General features: G+C 35.5%; 1 protein-coding gene across 1 annotated transcript in view; it reads left to right on the top strand.

The window, feature by feature from the left end:
• Positions 1-16340, top strand: part of NECAB1 (N-terminal EF-hand calcium binding protein 1) — a gene marked incomplete at both ends in the record, with an annotated part of 274029 nt that overhangs the window by 183650 nt on the left and 74039 nt on the right. The window contains one exon of the mRNA XM_082674826.1: positions 14776-14912. Within this exon, the coding sequence (XP_082530952.1) occupies positions 14776-14912 (137 nt within the window). The remainder of the gene's footprint in view (positions 1-14775; positions 14913-16340) is intronic.

Raw genomic sequence — 16340 nt, 5'->3', positions numbered from 1 at the left:
TTGGGAGAAATGCCTCTGAAGGGTAAAGGGGAGAGGAAGCAGGAATAGTGGGAAGAAGCTTTGCACTATGATGCTGATCTGACATCTGGAAAAAGACATGAAAGTTGAGCATGAAATACCTCTAAGTCCTGACCAGGCCAATGGGGAGCCCCAGAGCAAAGCCTGCCCCAAAAGGAGTTCCACATCAGGCAGAAATGGCCCAGCTCTCTAACCTTCACTATGTTCAATCATTAGTTAGGAATAGCCTGGAGAGAATGTGGCTTCAGCATTAACATTTCAGAGGCTCCCTAAGGTATAGTAGCTGGAGGCTGTCAAATAAGTATGTTCTTTTGACAGGTTTTCTCTGGTAGCACCTCTATGGCTGCCATAGTACCTACTATATACCAGAATATGATTTCAGGATCATGGGCAAAGATTCACAAATTCTTAAAAATTCACCTTTAGCAATCCATTTCTCTTAAGTCTCAAAAGCAAATGTCCATGGGAAGGGAAAGACCTAATATCTTTGTTATCTAATAACTTAGCAAAGGATAGTGGGAAGCTTGCTAAGAGTAAAAAGGTGGGATCCAAAGTTTCTGAGCTGGAGAAACTCTGAGACAGAGAGAGATGTGCAGAAAGGGATAGTGACTGCATCAAAAACAAATTGCCTAGGTCTATATCTACTGATGCTCATATATCATCCTTGGTGTATATAATACTATATAGTACATTTGATTTTTGTGTATATTTATTATACCCTGGTTTGATCCAGAAAGGTTTACAATGCTTTTTTTCTTTGTCATAGGAAATATGTAACTCAGGTAGGTCCTTATTCTTGATACAGTTTTATAATGAGGATGAACATTATAGTTCTTAGAATATTCTGGAAATATTCTGAGACCCAGTGTTGACAGTATGGGAGAAGGAAACCTAACATTCCTCCCTAGAGTCAAATACACTAGTAAGAATAATCAGTGTTGCTACGCAAACACTGACTACCTGATGTGAAGCTTTGAAAATGACATTAGTATTTAACTGGGTACTATAAAGGTATCCTCTCTAATTAAAAGGAATAAAACCTTCCCTGTGATTTTCTCTGGGATTCTACTGTTTGCACATTTTCATTATTAGAGTTATTTTCTTCATTTCATTAAGAAAATAAAAAGTTGCTCATCAGCAAAGCAGCTGACTTTAGTTCTTATTTACCAAAGTGGTAAGATTCAAGGATCATGTGAAATATCAAGATGCACGCAACAGAATGATCATAATTCTGTAATCTGTATCTCCCTGCATTGACCTTTTTTGAGACCATAGAGCAAGAAGAGAAGGGTAGAGTGGGTACAAGAGAATTGCTTCAGCTATGCAAAGAAGAGGAAAAATAGGTTCTTTTCTTTCCAACCAGCATTAGACGAACCAGTGAACACAGACTTAGCCTGTTCTGGGGTGGAAGCTGAGCCCAGTGCTCCCATTTCATAGATTTGAGGAAACAAACACATGAGAGTTAATGGACTTACCCAAAGTCACACTGTGAGTTCATGGCCAAGCCTGTCAACATGGAATCATGTCCTCCATGAGGATCAAAAAATATTATTCAGAATTTGGTAGAAATACTCAAATCAGTTCCTTGCAGTCCAATCACTAAACTGTTAACATGGGGCCACTTCTGAGCATAATGAAGATTATTAACCTTCCAACTACAGGACTCTACATCTGTTGTCATAGCAAAGGAGCAAACTCTAAGCTTCTGATTAAAATGTATCCTTTTGTAAGAAACCATCAAGATTCTTATGAGTTTCATCACTGTCTTATAGTCTTTTCATTTTCCATAGTACCCCAAGTCTGGAGCTCAAAATGCCTAATCGAAATTTGCTTTTTGTTGTTTACATAAAAAATGAATTAATTTTGCTCTATCAGTTTCTTGGTTTTTTTTCAGCAACATACTTTAATCATTCTAAATATTTAAATGTTTTTATTTCAGTGATGAAAAATAGATTGATGGATAATAAGGTTATAACTTTTTCATTTCTTCTAAAATCTAAATTAGCATCTAATATTAAGGTTTTTGAGTGTTTGATTCAATATAGAACACAGAAAATCTATCTCAAATATGAAAGAAGAATATGAAATTATAATTGAAATAACTGGCAGCCTGGAGATACTCAGTTCAGCATGGACTTTGATGAATCTTTACGTGAAGGCCTTAAATGTTTCTGAGAAAAACCTTCTGAAGATGACATGATTTGTGTCTGTGATCAAGAAAAACTGATTTTCAGAAATTTATGCTGCCTTTTTGCTACTATCAGCTTAAATAGAAGTTTAGCTGCAATTTAGATGACATTTCCCCTCCATTTTAATTGCTCATTCTTCGCTCTGAAAAGCTTTCCTTCCAGAAGTGCCCTTAAGGGCAGTTTTAGAGTCAAGAGCCTCTGCCCTTCGCAGCCTCAAGAGGCTGGAAATTGCTGTTTCTCTCCACAGACCCAGAAATGATCAAGAGGAATTTTGTGTTTTAAACACTTTTTGATATGAAGCAGCAGGAAAAAGACAACTGTATTCTAGTCTACTCTAGGAGGGCTGTGTGAACTTGAACAAGTATCCTTAATCTATACCTCATTTTGGAAATGAGAAATTTGTATTCAGTGCTCCCTTTTAGCTCTATAATATGTTGTCTTTGATTAGCTGCTTGCCTATGAAATTCAGTGACTTTCTGATACTGAAGTTTGTTTCTCAGATCAACAGACTATAGATACCATGTTCTTGTTAATAATTAAATATCTCTCTCTCATGCCAAGTGAGACTTTTAGTAGTTAATATTCATTTTGTAGGGGAATGGAAATGTGTCCTAATTAGTAAACCCTATGCGTAGTTAGTGTTTGGCTAAAACCTTATCTGTACTTTATCAGTGTTTTCTGTGTGTTAATGTAAGATAAGTGTTTGTGAAATGAATGCATTTTAATCTATAACAACTGCAAAATCAGGCTGTTTTATTTCCTTTTTAAATGCACCTTACACAGTTGTATTTACAAAGGGATATTCAGTAAATAATAGAGTTACTAATCTACAAATTTTATTCTTTTTTTCCCCAAAGTAAAGATTAATCAAGGAGCTTGAAAGTAAAGCTTTACTTTTTTTAAAAAAAAGATGCTCTGTGTGTGATAAAAATCAATTTGAAAATAGAGGTTTGGAAATGTTTCTTCTTTTTAGTGTTTCTCAGACTTTTAAAAAATGTATCCACTTATTTATCTATTTATTTATTTTATTATGGTAGTAACATGGGATCTATCCTCTTAAATTTTTAAGTGTACAGTACATTACCATTGGCTATAGGTACAATGTTGTACAGCAGATCTCTAGAATTTAATCATCTTGCTTAACTGAAACTTAGGCCTGTTGACTAGTAACTCCCCATTTTCATCTCCCCCGCTCCAGCTCCTTACAACCACCATTCCACTCTTTCATTATTTTAATTTGCATATTTTAGATACCTCATATACATGGTGTTTAGGAGGAGAAAAATTACAAGTGGATGTTACCCTTGAGGTATTTCATGTGCTTAAAAATGACATTCAAAAGAAAGTGTGTGAGCAGTAATGTGGAAAGCACCCTATTTTGGGAGAAGAAATTTTGATTATATTTTATTATCAATATCAACAAATATATTGAGCTCAATTTATGCAGAAATATAGCTCTGGGCTCTTTATACTGAAAAAAAAAATGACATTTGTTTCTGTGTTACACTCCAGAAAAATGCAGACCAGCAGTTAAGAAGACAGTATATGAGAAGTGGTAAAAGTTACTAATTTGTATGTATTTCTACTGCTTGCCAAACAGTCCTGTATTTTACAGCCCATATCTGTCTATTCCCATAACCTCTCAAACATGAGAATAGTGTACCTCCACCAGACTGGTTCGTACACATATCTTAACCCTTTTGTTGTAAAATAAAATGAGAAAGAGAAAAGCCACAGAAATCAAATGTGGAACTTAATAATTATACCCTACCACTCAGATCAAAATTACAAACTTACCAACCACCCTAGACCTTCCATGTGCCTTGTCCCAATTATAATCCCCTCCCTCCCCTGTAAATAATGACCAAACTGATCTCTCTAGTAATCATTTCCTTGCATTTTATTATGGTTTCATCATACAAATGTTCATCCCTAAAAGCTATAGTTTATTTGTGCCCATTTTTATGTCTGTTAAACTCTTTTAATTTGCAGGTTACCTTGAAATCCTTTAGAGAGATGCTCACCATCTAGACTGCTGTTGACTTCTGATGGTACAATTCATCATGTTCTTTTGAACTCTGTTTTTACTTCAAATTGTCAGCTGAATCCAAAGTCTCATTTGACAAGACTTTACCTGATAGTGTGTTACCTCATCAGGAAGCACACACTATCTGATTGTCTCTTTTGATGTTCAGTGCCCAAATTAGGGGTCAGAAAACTTCAGCCATCTGCCAAAATCTGCCAAGCACATGTTTAATATGGTCTACAAACACAGCCAGACTCATTCATTTAATAATTATCTATGGCTGATTTCATGCTATATTGGCAGGATTTGTGGCCTCTTGGTTCATAAAGTCTAAAATATTTACTGTGTAGTCCTCTCCAAAATAGTTTGCCAGTACCTGGCCTACATCATTGGTCTTTATGTTGAACACTCTAGTAATTTAGGCTGTATGAAGCTCATTCTCTAGTTGATTCCTCAGGAAGAGATCATGTGAACAATTTAATCTAAGTTTTTACATATTGACAATTTTTCTGTGCACCTTACACTTAGAAGTCAATTTTCCTGATGTAAAATCCTTGGCTTCATTTTCTTATTGTATACCTGAAATATGTTTCTATACTTTCTTCTGGTAAAAAGGCATTGCTTTTGTAAAGCCTCAACATAATCTAGGTTTTTTTTAACTCTGAGACTCATTTTCTCTTTATGTGTAAGTACACAAAGACTTTTTTCTTTGCGTTTAAAGTCCAGTAATTTCACTAAAATATGTCTTGATGTGTTTGTTCTGAGTTGGTATTCTTACACATGTAGTATGGCTTTATACCTAATTTCAAATCTTTTTATTTCAGAAAACCATTCTTGAATGTTAGATTCTAGTATTTGTTCTGTTTCTTTGTTGATTTCTACACTTATTCTTTAGGAACTCTAAGTATTTTGGATCTTCTTTGCATATCTACAATATTCGTTACTTCATCTCAAATCCTTTTTGTTTCTTTTCCTTATTTTCTTTTTTCTTCAATTTTTCATTAATGTCTTTTGTCTCATTTTAAAATAGTTGGTTATACTTTTGATCTTTTTGGTGGGCTTGTCTTTCTGGTGTGCGTTCACTGTCTGCAGGAATGTGATTTTGCTCATATTCCTTTTTTATAATAAAATTATATAGAATTTGACCTTAATAATTTTCTATTGCCTACTTTAAAAAAATACTAATTTTCCTGGATTTTTCAAAGAAGGTTGTATTCAGAATAGTTTTTCTGAATTCACAGACCTCCCTCTTGGTTATCTTGTAGTATTGAAAACTATAGTGTCTTTTCTTCTGAGATTTCTGGCTCTGTACCTCTCCCTGACTTTTATTTGAATCTTCTCTTCTTGATCTCTGTGAACCTGTCCTGCTCAGTTTTGATTTGACTCCCTGCAGTTTATCTTCAGTGTGGCAACCTCCTAGCATACCATCTTAGCTACTTAATTTCAAGAGTTCACAGGGGCTCATGCTTCCAACCTCTCTAGACTTTACTAAGATTTTTATGCTCACCTACTTTGGGATAAAAATCCTCCCAGGTTTAGCTGTTCTCAAGCTAGCCAATTATCCTTTCTTGTGAACATTTGTTGGCTATTTTGGAGTTCTCTTGTCTTCAGGTGTGTCACATATCCCATTGCTTCCCTTTGTTTCTTCCTATACATCCAGCCAGTAATACCATGCAATGCAGACCTTCTGGCTATCAGTGATTTTGTCCTTAACCACTTGTAACTTGTGGTTCATGATGATACCTTAAACTCTAGTTTTGTTGTTATTTGTTGGCTATGGAGTTTTGTTGTTGTTGTTATCTATTTGCACTATTGGTTTTTATGTGAGAATTCCTGGAGTTTCAAAAACAATGCCACCAACATGGACATCTTCCCCATATCCTCCTGCTATTATTTTTCTGGTTTCTATGTTCCTATGAAGCAGAATAAAGAAATGGGCCCAGATGAATAGAACCACACTCATAATGACTTGAGGAGAAGGGAAGAAATCTTAGCCAATATACATAAAAAGATCTGGGAGAGAAAAGAAAAAGAGGGAGTAAAATCACATTAGAGACTGAGAAAGAATTTTGAACAGATTCTGGAAAATGAAATGGTCTGGAAGTGGATATGGTTGACAGAATTCAGAGTAGATAAAAGAGATAGTGCAAGAAGTGTTGTTTAGATTTATAAATTGGATCTCATATGCTATCCTTGATGAGAAACAAGTCAAAGACAGAAACACTTTTAAATTAATTTTGCAGTTGAACTATATATTTGTAACTCTACATTGTAACTCCTCAAAGACCAAATTTCATGGGCCACAGCTTCAATGGGGTAACAAATATGAATGTAAAAATTATACATTTCTGAAAAATCAAGGTAACAGATGTGCAGTACTAACTATATGTAGAAAAAACTCAGAAAAATTAATATTTGTAGAAAGCCTGTTACATACCAAACGAACCATATATTTATCCTAGCAATAATTGTGAACTAAACTATTATCACACCATTTAAAATCAGGCCTTGTGAGTTTTAGGCCAATGATCTGTTCATTACACTTTGTAATATCCTTCCACCAATGGATTTATAACAATAGTGAATATTCATTTATCAAAAACTACAAGCTAGACATCATACAGTGCACTTTACATGCCATGTATTTTTCATTTACTTCTCACAGCAAGCTATGAGATTGATACTGTTCTTATCTTACAGTTAGGAAAATAGGAACTTAGAAGTTTTTAATTTTTTTTTAATTTTAATTTTTCCCAAGTTCACAATGCTGTTAAGTGGTACAAGCACATATTAGAACTTCAGTGTAAATATCTCCAGACCCAGTTTCTTTTTATTATTATTTATTTATTTAATTTATTTTTGGCTGCATCAGGTCCTGGTTGTGTCACACGGGCTCTTCATTGTGGCTCATGGGCTTCTCTCTAGTTATGCCGTGAGGATTTTCTCTTCTCTAGTTGTGGCACACAGGCTCCAGGGTGCGTGGGCTCTGTAGTTTGTAGCATGCAGCCTCACTAGTTGAGGTGCGCAAGCTCAGTAGTTGTGGCATGCAGGCTTAGTTGCCCCGTGGCATGTGGGTGTTGAGTTCCCCAACCAGGGATCGAACCTGCGTCCCCTGCATTGTAAGGTGGATTCTTTACCACTGGGCCACCAAGGAAGTCCCCAGACCCAGTTTCTTAACTACCACACTATGTTGTCAGATGCACATGAATGTGATCTGTGTCTTCATCTGTTATTAATCTCCAAGTTTGGTTAACTCTATATATGTTCCCATTTTCATACCCATGCATATTTTCCTGAAATTCTACTTGTTTGAAGAGGGTTACTTTGAGGTTACTTTGGCATTGTTCTCTGAGCAAAGACATTCAAGGGGCCATATGTTCTTGTTAGGGGCTGCTGGTGTGAGACAGAGCAATAGAAGGAGCCAGAGGAAAGAAACCTACATGAAAAAAATCCTTGACAACTCCAGGATGAGCCCTTTATAATGGAGTTTGTCAATTTAAAAGTCTTAAATAATATAACATCTCTACAGTATTTTCTGATTTCAAACTAGAAAATATCTAGTTATGATAGGATTTAGATTTTTAAAAATTTCTTGGTTATTTAATAACATTTTATTACAAAATTAGAGCCTTGTTTCCTCTTTCACTAAACTGCAAAACTATAATTCTCTTAATACATGGGGATCTGCAGTTTGAAAATATTTTAATCTCTTGCTCTGTCTTCTAAGCTTTCCAAAGATCTATCCGGAATTAACCTCAGTTCATTTTTAAGGCACGTAATTAAGGACCAGATTTTTTTCTCAGTTTTATAAGAATTAAACTTGATATGGTGTTCTCCTAGTTTAAAAAGTGTATCATTTAAAATGAAAGAGTACTGCGATTTATGTCTAAGGGTGTTCTGCCCATGTTTTGCTCTAAGAGTTTAATAGTGTCCAATCTTACATTTAGGTCTTCAATCCATTTCGAGTTTATTTTTGTGTATGATGTTAGGGAGTGTTCAAATTTCATTCTTTTACATGTAGCTGTCCAGTTTTCCCAGCACCATTTCTTGAAGAGGCTATCTTTTCTCCATTGTAGAGTCTTGCCTATTTTGTCACAGATTAGGTGACCATAGGTGTGTGGGTTTATCTCTGGACTTTCTATCCTGTTCCATTGATCTATATTTCTTTTTTGTGTGTCAGTACCATAATGTTTTGATGACTGTAGGTTTGTAGTACAGTATGAAATCAGGGAGCCTGCTTCCTCCAGCTCCATTTTTCTTTCTCAAGATTGCTTTGACTATTCATCATCTTTTGTGCTTCCATACAAACTGTAAAATGTTTTATTCTAATTCTGAGAAAAATGCCATTGGTAATTTGATAGGGATTGCATTGAATCTGTAGATTGCTTTGGGTAGTATAGTCATTTTCACAATATTGATTCTTCCAATCCAAGAACAGGGTATATCTCTCCATCTGTTTGTGTCATCTTTGATATCTTTCATCAGTGTTTTATAGTTTTCTGAGTACAGGTCTTTTGCCTCCTTAGGTAGGTTTATTCCTAGGTATTTTATTCTTTTTGATGGGATGTTAAATGGGATTCCTCTTTCTGATCTTTTGTTGTTAGTGTATAGGAATGCAAGAGATTTCTGTCTATTAATTTTGTATCCTGCAACTTTACTGAATTCATTTATGAGCTCTAGTAGTTTTCGGATAACATCTTTAGGATTTTCTGTGTATAGTATCATGTAATTGGAAACAGTGACAGTTTTACTTCTTCTTTTCCAATTTGGATTCCTTCTATTTCTTTTTCTTCTCTGACTGCCGTGGCTAAGACTTCCAAAACTATGTTGAATCATAGCAGTGAGAGTGGACATACTTGTCTTGTTCCTGATCTTAGAGGAAATGCTTTCAGTTTTTCACCATTGAGAATGATGTTTGCTGTGGATTTGTCATATATGGCCTTTATTATGTTGAGGTAGGTCCTACCTCCTAGAGTAATGAAAATAAAAACAAAAATAAACAAATGGGACCTAGTGAAACTTAAAAACTTTCGCACAGCAAAGGACACCATAAACAAAACAAAAAGACAACTCTCAGAATGGGAGAAAATATTTGCAAGTGAAGCAACCAACAAGGGATTAATCTCCAAAATATATAAACAGTTCATGCAGCTCAACATCAAAAAAACAAATAACCCAATCAAAAAATGAGTGGAAGATCTAAATAGATATTTCTCCAAAGAAGATATACAGATGGCTTAAAAGCACATGAAAAGATGTTCAACACACTAATTATTAGAGAAATGCAAATCAAAACTACAATGAGGTATCACCTCACACCAGTCAATGGCCATCATCAAAAAATCTACAAACAATAAATGCTGGAGAGGGTGTGGAGAAAGGGGAACCTTCTTGCGCTGTTGGTGGAAATGTAAATTGATAGAGCCATTATGGAGAATAGTATGGAAGTTCCTTAAAAAACTAAAAATAGAACTACCATGTGATCCAGCAATCCCACTCCTGGGCGTATATCCAGAGAAAACTATAATTCAAAAAGATACATGCACCCCAATGTTCATTGCAGTTATTGACAATAACTAGGATATGGAAGCAACCTAAATGTCCATTAACAGAGGAATGGATAAAGAAGATGTGGTACATATATACAATGGAATATTATTCAGCCATAAAGAAGGAAATAATGCCATTTGCAGCAACATGGATGGACCTAGACATTGTCATACTGAGTGAAGTAAGTCAGACAGAGAAAGACAGATATCATATAATATCACTTATATGTGGAATCTAAAAAAAAGGGGACAAATGAACTTAGCTACAAAACAGAAATAGAGTTACATATGTAGAAAACAACCTTATGGTTACCAGGGGGTAAGCCGGGGAGGGATAAATTGGAAGATGGGGGATGACATATACACACTAATATAAATAGGTAACAAATAAGGACCTACTGTATAGCACAGGGAACTCTACTCAGTACTCTGTAATGGCCTATATGGGAAAAGAATCTAAAAAAAAGGGTATATATATATATATATATATATATGTATATATATGATTCACTTTGCTGCACACCTGAAACTAACACAACATTTTAAATCAACTATACCCCAATAATTTTTTTTAATAAAAATAATAAGATGAAAGCCTAAGAATGTTTAAAGAAATAGGACATAGATAATAGTTAGTATTAGTATATTAATAGATAAGCCAGTTAGTATTTACAAAGTAACAGTTTGGGGAAAAGTAGGAAAGGAGAAAAAAACAGCACTATTTTTGTAAAAGTAAATTTTTTCCTGTTATAGAAGCTGGCACAGATGTCTCACACAACAGGTAGAGCAGCAGGAGCTTAGATTAAAAGGCAGTCAGAAGTAGTACCCCCTGCTAAGTGTGATTGTGTCTGATTTCATAAACAAGAAGACACTGAGATGGGTTGTCACTGACTTGATTAATTTTCAAGTAGGACAAATACAAACAGGGAAGACTATGCGCTCATTTTCATAATTAACTGAGGTGATTCATAGTGGGTTAATAGCTAAGATTTCCACTCTTCCATCACCCAGATGGGAAAGAGCTTGCTTTCTGATGATGACCTGACAGTAAAAATGCACAGTCAGTCCTCTAAGTCCACAGTCAGTCCTCTAAGTACCATGCTTCTAATGCTAAGGATTTTACTTGAATGACTCCTAGCCTTGTTCCAGCTCCACACAAAGTAAATACGTGGATTGAAATATTTACGTTCTGACTTTCCAAAGGCACAAATGGAAATATTAATGCTACTTTATTGACAATTTCCACTTGATTATCACTTGAACAATTATCAGTGAATTCAATGAACATTATTGGAATCTGAGAAACATGCTCTAAACCTTCATTTGCCCATATCCTTTTTAATAGACATGAAAGAATAACCTGTGTTTGGAAAAAGAGGCAGAATTTGAATATCAGGTACCATTTGTATATTTTTTTTACTGCTTTATTAGTTCTTTCTACCTATCTCTCAGATTCCAGGTTTTGCCCAAAGGAATATGTGCCTTAAGCCAATATATCAGTCTTCCGGGAGTTCAGTATGCAAAGATCCCTTTCTGTACCTTCTCAGCCAACACATTTGTTGAGAATAAAAAGGGCAAGGCTTTGACATTTCCCAGCTTGTTATCTATTTAATTTTCCATCTGCTTCTTTGCCACTGCCTTCCAAAGGAACATCTGCTGCATATCTGAGGGAAGGAAAGGAAGATTGGATCTAAGCCACCTGGGTCTACAGTCCTAAACCTTGGGATCCAGATTAAGGGAAGGGAAGAAGATGAACAAATGGTCTAGAAAATGAAATGAGGACAATCTGTTAAAAATAAAGCTGTATTTCTCTTTATGTCCACATGACTGGACAAGCTGCACAGCAGCATCTACCACCAGCAAGGGCTAGATGTAGGGGAAGGCATCTGGTAATTGGGGAGAGGCAAGAGGAGTTTCCAGAACTGACACTCCCTCTGGTGCCTGAATCTCCATGTGATTCCCTGTACCTCACGTAGTCTTTAAGCATTTAAGGATCAGCTGCTGTGAGCCAGGCTTTGTTCTGGGTATTCTGGAGGCAGAGATGATCAAGACATGTTAGTAAACAACATATTACAATATAAAATGATAAAATTATACCCTAGGTAAGGAAACATTGTTACAAGAGCATACAGAGCGAAAGGATGTGTGCCTAATCCTGTGAAAAGAAATAGTGGTTCAAGGGGAGGAAAGGCAATACACAGATGATACCATGAGCTGAGTTTGGAATGATAAATATTAGAAAACAAGCTCTTTTTTCTTCTTATCATCAAGGGCAGCACATAACAGCAAATCTTCATAGTTGACTCAAAAACCTAATCCCCCAAAGCCTTAAACCCACCCACCACTCCTCTCAATGTCAAGGCATCAACATTTCTGTCAAATGTACCATTTGGGTTGTGCCATCTCTTAATGTTATCTGGAGAGTTACTAATGAGGATAACAATTTCTCAAGGTAAGATGCAAGTCTCAGCATAACAATTTCTTAATTTGCTATGATAGAAAATGACAGAGTAGCCAGTTGACTGATTTTAGCTGTCCTCAAAACTCTAACATCACCACAGTCTTTATATGTAAGACCAAAATAGCAAACACAAACAATTCTCAGTTAGCTTATCTGCAAACATTCAAGTGTTGGATGAGTATTTGCTCTGGGCACCATGGGGCATACAGAAGAGTAGACCTTTGTGTCTCTGAAGCTAAAATCTAATCTCAGTGACCAGAGTGTTTAAATTGGATAACCCAAAAAACAAAATCTCCTTTCTATAGATAGTTCTGACATGACAAATATTTAACACTTAAATGAGAAAAGAATAAGGCCAATGTAGTGCTGCATAGCTCAATAAATGCATAGTTCCTTCACTTTTACCTGCTGTCCTCAAATAAGTACAATATCATTTACTTTAGATTAGTGCAGTGTATACTGAGGTGCAAATACAATTGGTATGATCTCTGACTACACAATTACATCTTCTCATCATCTTAATACATTTTATTTTAAAAATATGCTTTAGCAAAATGGAATAACTGCAGGGAATGGATCAAACACAATTTTTCCTGTCATCATGTTTCCTTTTCATCTCAAAGGAAAGCTTTACTCAATTTTAAAAAAACACATTGAGAAATAATTTTTGAAACTTTTATTGCTGCTGAGTGGCAAGCTATTTGATCAAATTAAATATTTTGTATATTTTTTATCTTGAATTAACTCACCAAAAATCCTAATGGCTATTATAGCATGTGATGTTTCATTTTACGGTTAGTTTGTTAGGTGGAGTTTAAAAACATTAAAATTTTTAATTTTTAAATAAGATATGGTGATAAGAAAATCTCCTGTGCTGTTCAGCTGCAAAAAAAATGAACTTAGAAAAGGGATTGATGATCGAAACCTTCTATGATTTCACATTAGGAAAGAAATGAAGTTTTCTACAACATTAGGTTGTTCCGTTAACAGAAGAAAAATAACAAAGTAACTTGTATCAGGAGTCCAGAAGCTCAATATTTCCTAATTTAGAATTGATAGAAGTACAGAATGTTTTTGAGTTGGAATGTATGCCAGAGTGCTTAGTCTGATTTGTAAGTGAGAAAGCTGAGACCCAGAGAGATTAATTAAATCTTGTTTGCTTGGATTTGCAACCATGCCCCAAGATTCCCCAGCATGCTGTATTTCCTAGCATTATCTTGTCACCATCATTCCTTTCAGTTTTGTATTTTCAATCATGAGATAATCATGTTGTTTAGGAATGGAGCCAAATAAATCCTTTCCTTGGCTGAACTTTTGTCTATTGTTCCCACCTGAGACTCTAGGAAATCAGGTTTAGCTGGCTGGTCCCATGACCTGAAAAAGTGGTTCTGTCACCGTTTCATTCCATGCCAACCTGATTTTATTTTCTGCCTTGGTTCTCTCTACGACTTTAGAAGGCAAGAGCGGGCTTCTCTGGTGGCTTAGTGGTTAAGAATCTGCCTGCCAATGCAGGGGACATGGGTTCGAGCCCTGGTCTGGGAAGATCCCACATGCCGCGGAACAATTAAGACCATGCGCCACAACTACTGAGCCTGCGCTCTAGAGCCTGCAAGCCACAACTGCTGAGCCCATGTGCCACAACTACTGAAGCCCACGCTCCACAATAAGAGAAGTCACCACAATGAGAAGCTCACGCACCACAACGAAGAGTAGACCCCGCTCGCCACAATTAGAGAAGGCCCGTGTGCAGCAAAAAAGACCCAACGCAGCCAAAAATAAATAAATTAAATAAATAAATTTATAAAATAAAAAAGAAGAAGACAATAGCAACAAGTAGCACCATCCACAATCCACCTGTATACCTAGACTAAGTTTGGCAGGTATAGTGATTATGTTTCTGATGATCTCTGTGTAGACTTGGGGTTGTTTGAGTGAAGGTGCTTTTGTGGCTGAGGTGTTGTACTAGAAGTTAGATGCAGCTGAGCTTCGGGTAAATTTCCTGAAGGAGGGACGTAAGCAGATTTAGTAAAGTGTTTAAGTATTCCAAGCCTAACATTTTCTGAATTTTGAAATAACAACACACAAGTTCCTTTGGCTTCAGTGTAATACAGATCAAGCATAATAAATACATCAAGAGAGAATTAAGCCAATTGTCAACATTTGAGTACATTTAGTTGGTAAGAGAAAAAAAAACACCCAGAATTAGTCACGATCCAAACTTTTCTCCAGGTAATTTTCTTCCTTTTCTACATATGTCTATTCCATAATTTGACTGGTTTTTGTCATTTTTTCTAATCTTGAAGCAGGTGCAATGGGATATGAGATATTCAAGTCATTTCTGCAGCTTTCTTATTCAACTTCTGGTGGGTAGATAGAATTCTGCCCCAACCTCCAGGACCCAACATGTTTTCTCTCCTCTTTGTCTATTTTTCTCAAGGATTAATCTGAGATTGATGGGTACATGGGGAAAAAAACACTCCTGGTTATTTTTTCCTACCATATTTCTAATTGCATTTGTTTTGTCATCCTTAGGATTACCAAGAGGCTTCCAATTTGAAACAATTTGTAACTCGATTTTTATTGAAAGAGACCTTGAATCAACTGCAGTCTCTCCAGAACTCTCTGGAATGTGCCATGGAAATTACTGAGGAGCAAACTCGTCAAGAAAGGCAAGTTAAATGCTTTCATATGATGTGTCTTTAGTGACTCCATGTTTATGAAAGACCAGTTGAAGGGCATCATCCTTAAACTAGTAAAAACTAAAAATGAGAATGAATAGATTTAAATGGAATGGCAGGGACCTCCAATGGATACTAGCCTTATATTTTCCTCTAGAAAAGACCATTCTCCTTTTTCTTTTACTATCCATCATTTATTCAACAAATTTTAATTGAGAATTTAATAGATGGAGAAGACTTTACAATTTGCTGTGATAATGTAAAGATACATTTTACAAAGTCCCAATTCTTAAGGAGGCTAAAGTCTATTACATAAATAAAATATGAACACTAAAACTATAATGCAAGTTACAAGTGATAAATACCACAGAGAAGGGGAAATATATTGCCAAGAGATTTCAGAAGAGTAAAAGATTTAGTATAGATAGACATGAAAGACAGTTTCATGGAGTTTCCTGATGACATTTGAGCTAATCTTCTTAATGAGTATACTTGAAAATTACGGAAATGATGGAGAAAAATCTTATAGGCTCAGTGAATCTAGATATAGCAGGAGACTTGAGAATTCAATAAGCCTAATTATTTAAGGAAATAAAGAAAAGTGAATGATGGGAGAAACTTTCAAAATTCAATGCCACTAATTGAGAAGATAAGTAGTGATAATATAGTAGTTGTATAAATAATGGTACTAATGCTAAAGATAAACTTGAATTAGAAATGTGTAAAGCAGACATCAGAATAATTCCAAACAACAGTTGGTAATTTCTTGAGTTATAATTTTTACCTTGCAAGCCAGAGAAGAGCTTGGCAAAACTCTTGCTTATGCAACAAATTTTTGCATGTGCAATGGCTTATCTAACTTCTGCATTTTAAGTTATAGAGAACCACACAGTAAGTTTTTTGAACAGGCTGATAAGAGACTGCTCAGTAGGCCAATTTTTTAAGACAAATTAATGGGTACATAATTATTAGGATGTATCAGAAAAACAGTGGAATTTTCAATTTTATGTTTATAATGTCAAAATGAGTGAGCACCACCAAATTCTAACAAAAAAGCCTGTAATCTCAGATCTAATGAGCTTGTGCAGCTGATGAACATTGATATGCACTCTCCAATGGATCTGCATGGCATTTCACTTATAAACTTAGTATTTTCTTCACTGTATTGGGTGATTCCATATCAAATAGCAAAGTGTAACAATTAGCTTTAGAGAAGCAACAACCCATCTCCTCAGGTTTGAACAGAGGATAACTGAATGTCTTGAAGCACAATGAAATTGATTTCATGTTCCTGATGAGAAAATGAGGCCTGATTTGTTGTCTTTTGTTCAGGTTTTCTTGAGGTAAAATGGATTGTCCATTTTTAGACTCAATCTTTTGCCACCTGAGAAGAGGCTTGAAAAAGGATTCTGTTCCCTT

The sequence above is a fragment of the Grampus griseus genome (assembly GCF_964374135.1).
Source record: "Grampus griseus genome assembly, chromosome: 17".
Lineage (NCBI taxonomy): Eukaryota > Metazoa > Chordata > Mammalia > Artiodactyla > Delphinidae > Grampus > Grampus griseus.
The sequence above is the reverse complement of the archived record's forward strand: the minus strand, read 5'-3'. Positions and strand labels throughout refer to the sequence as shown.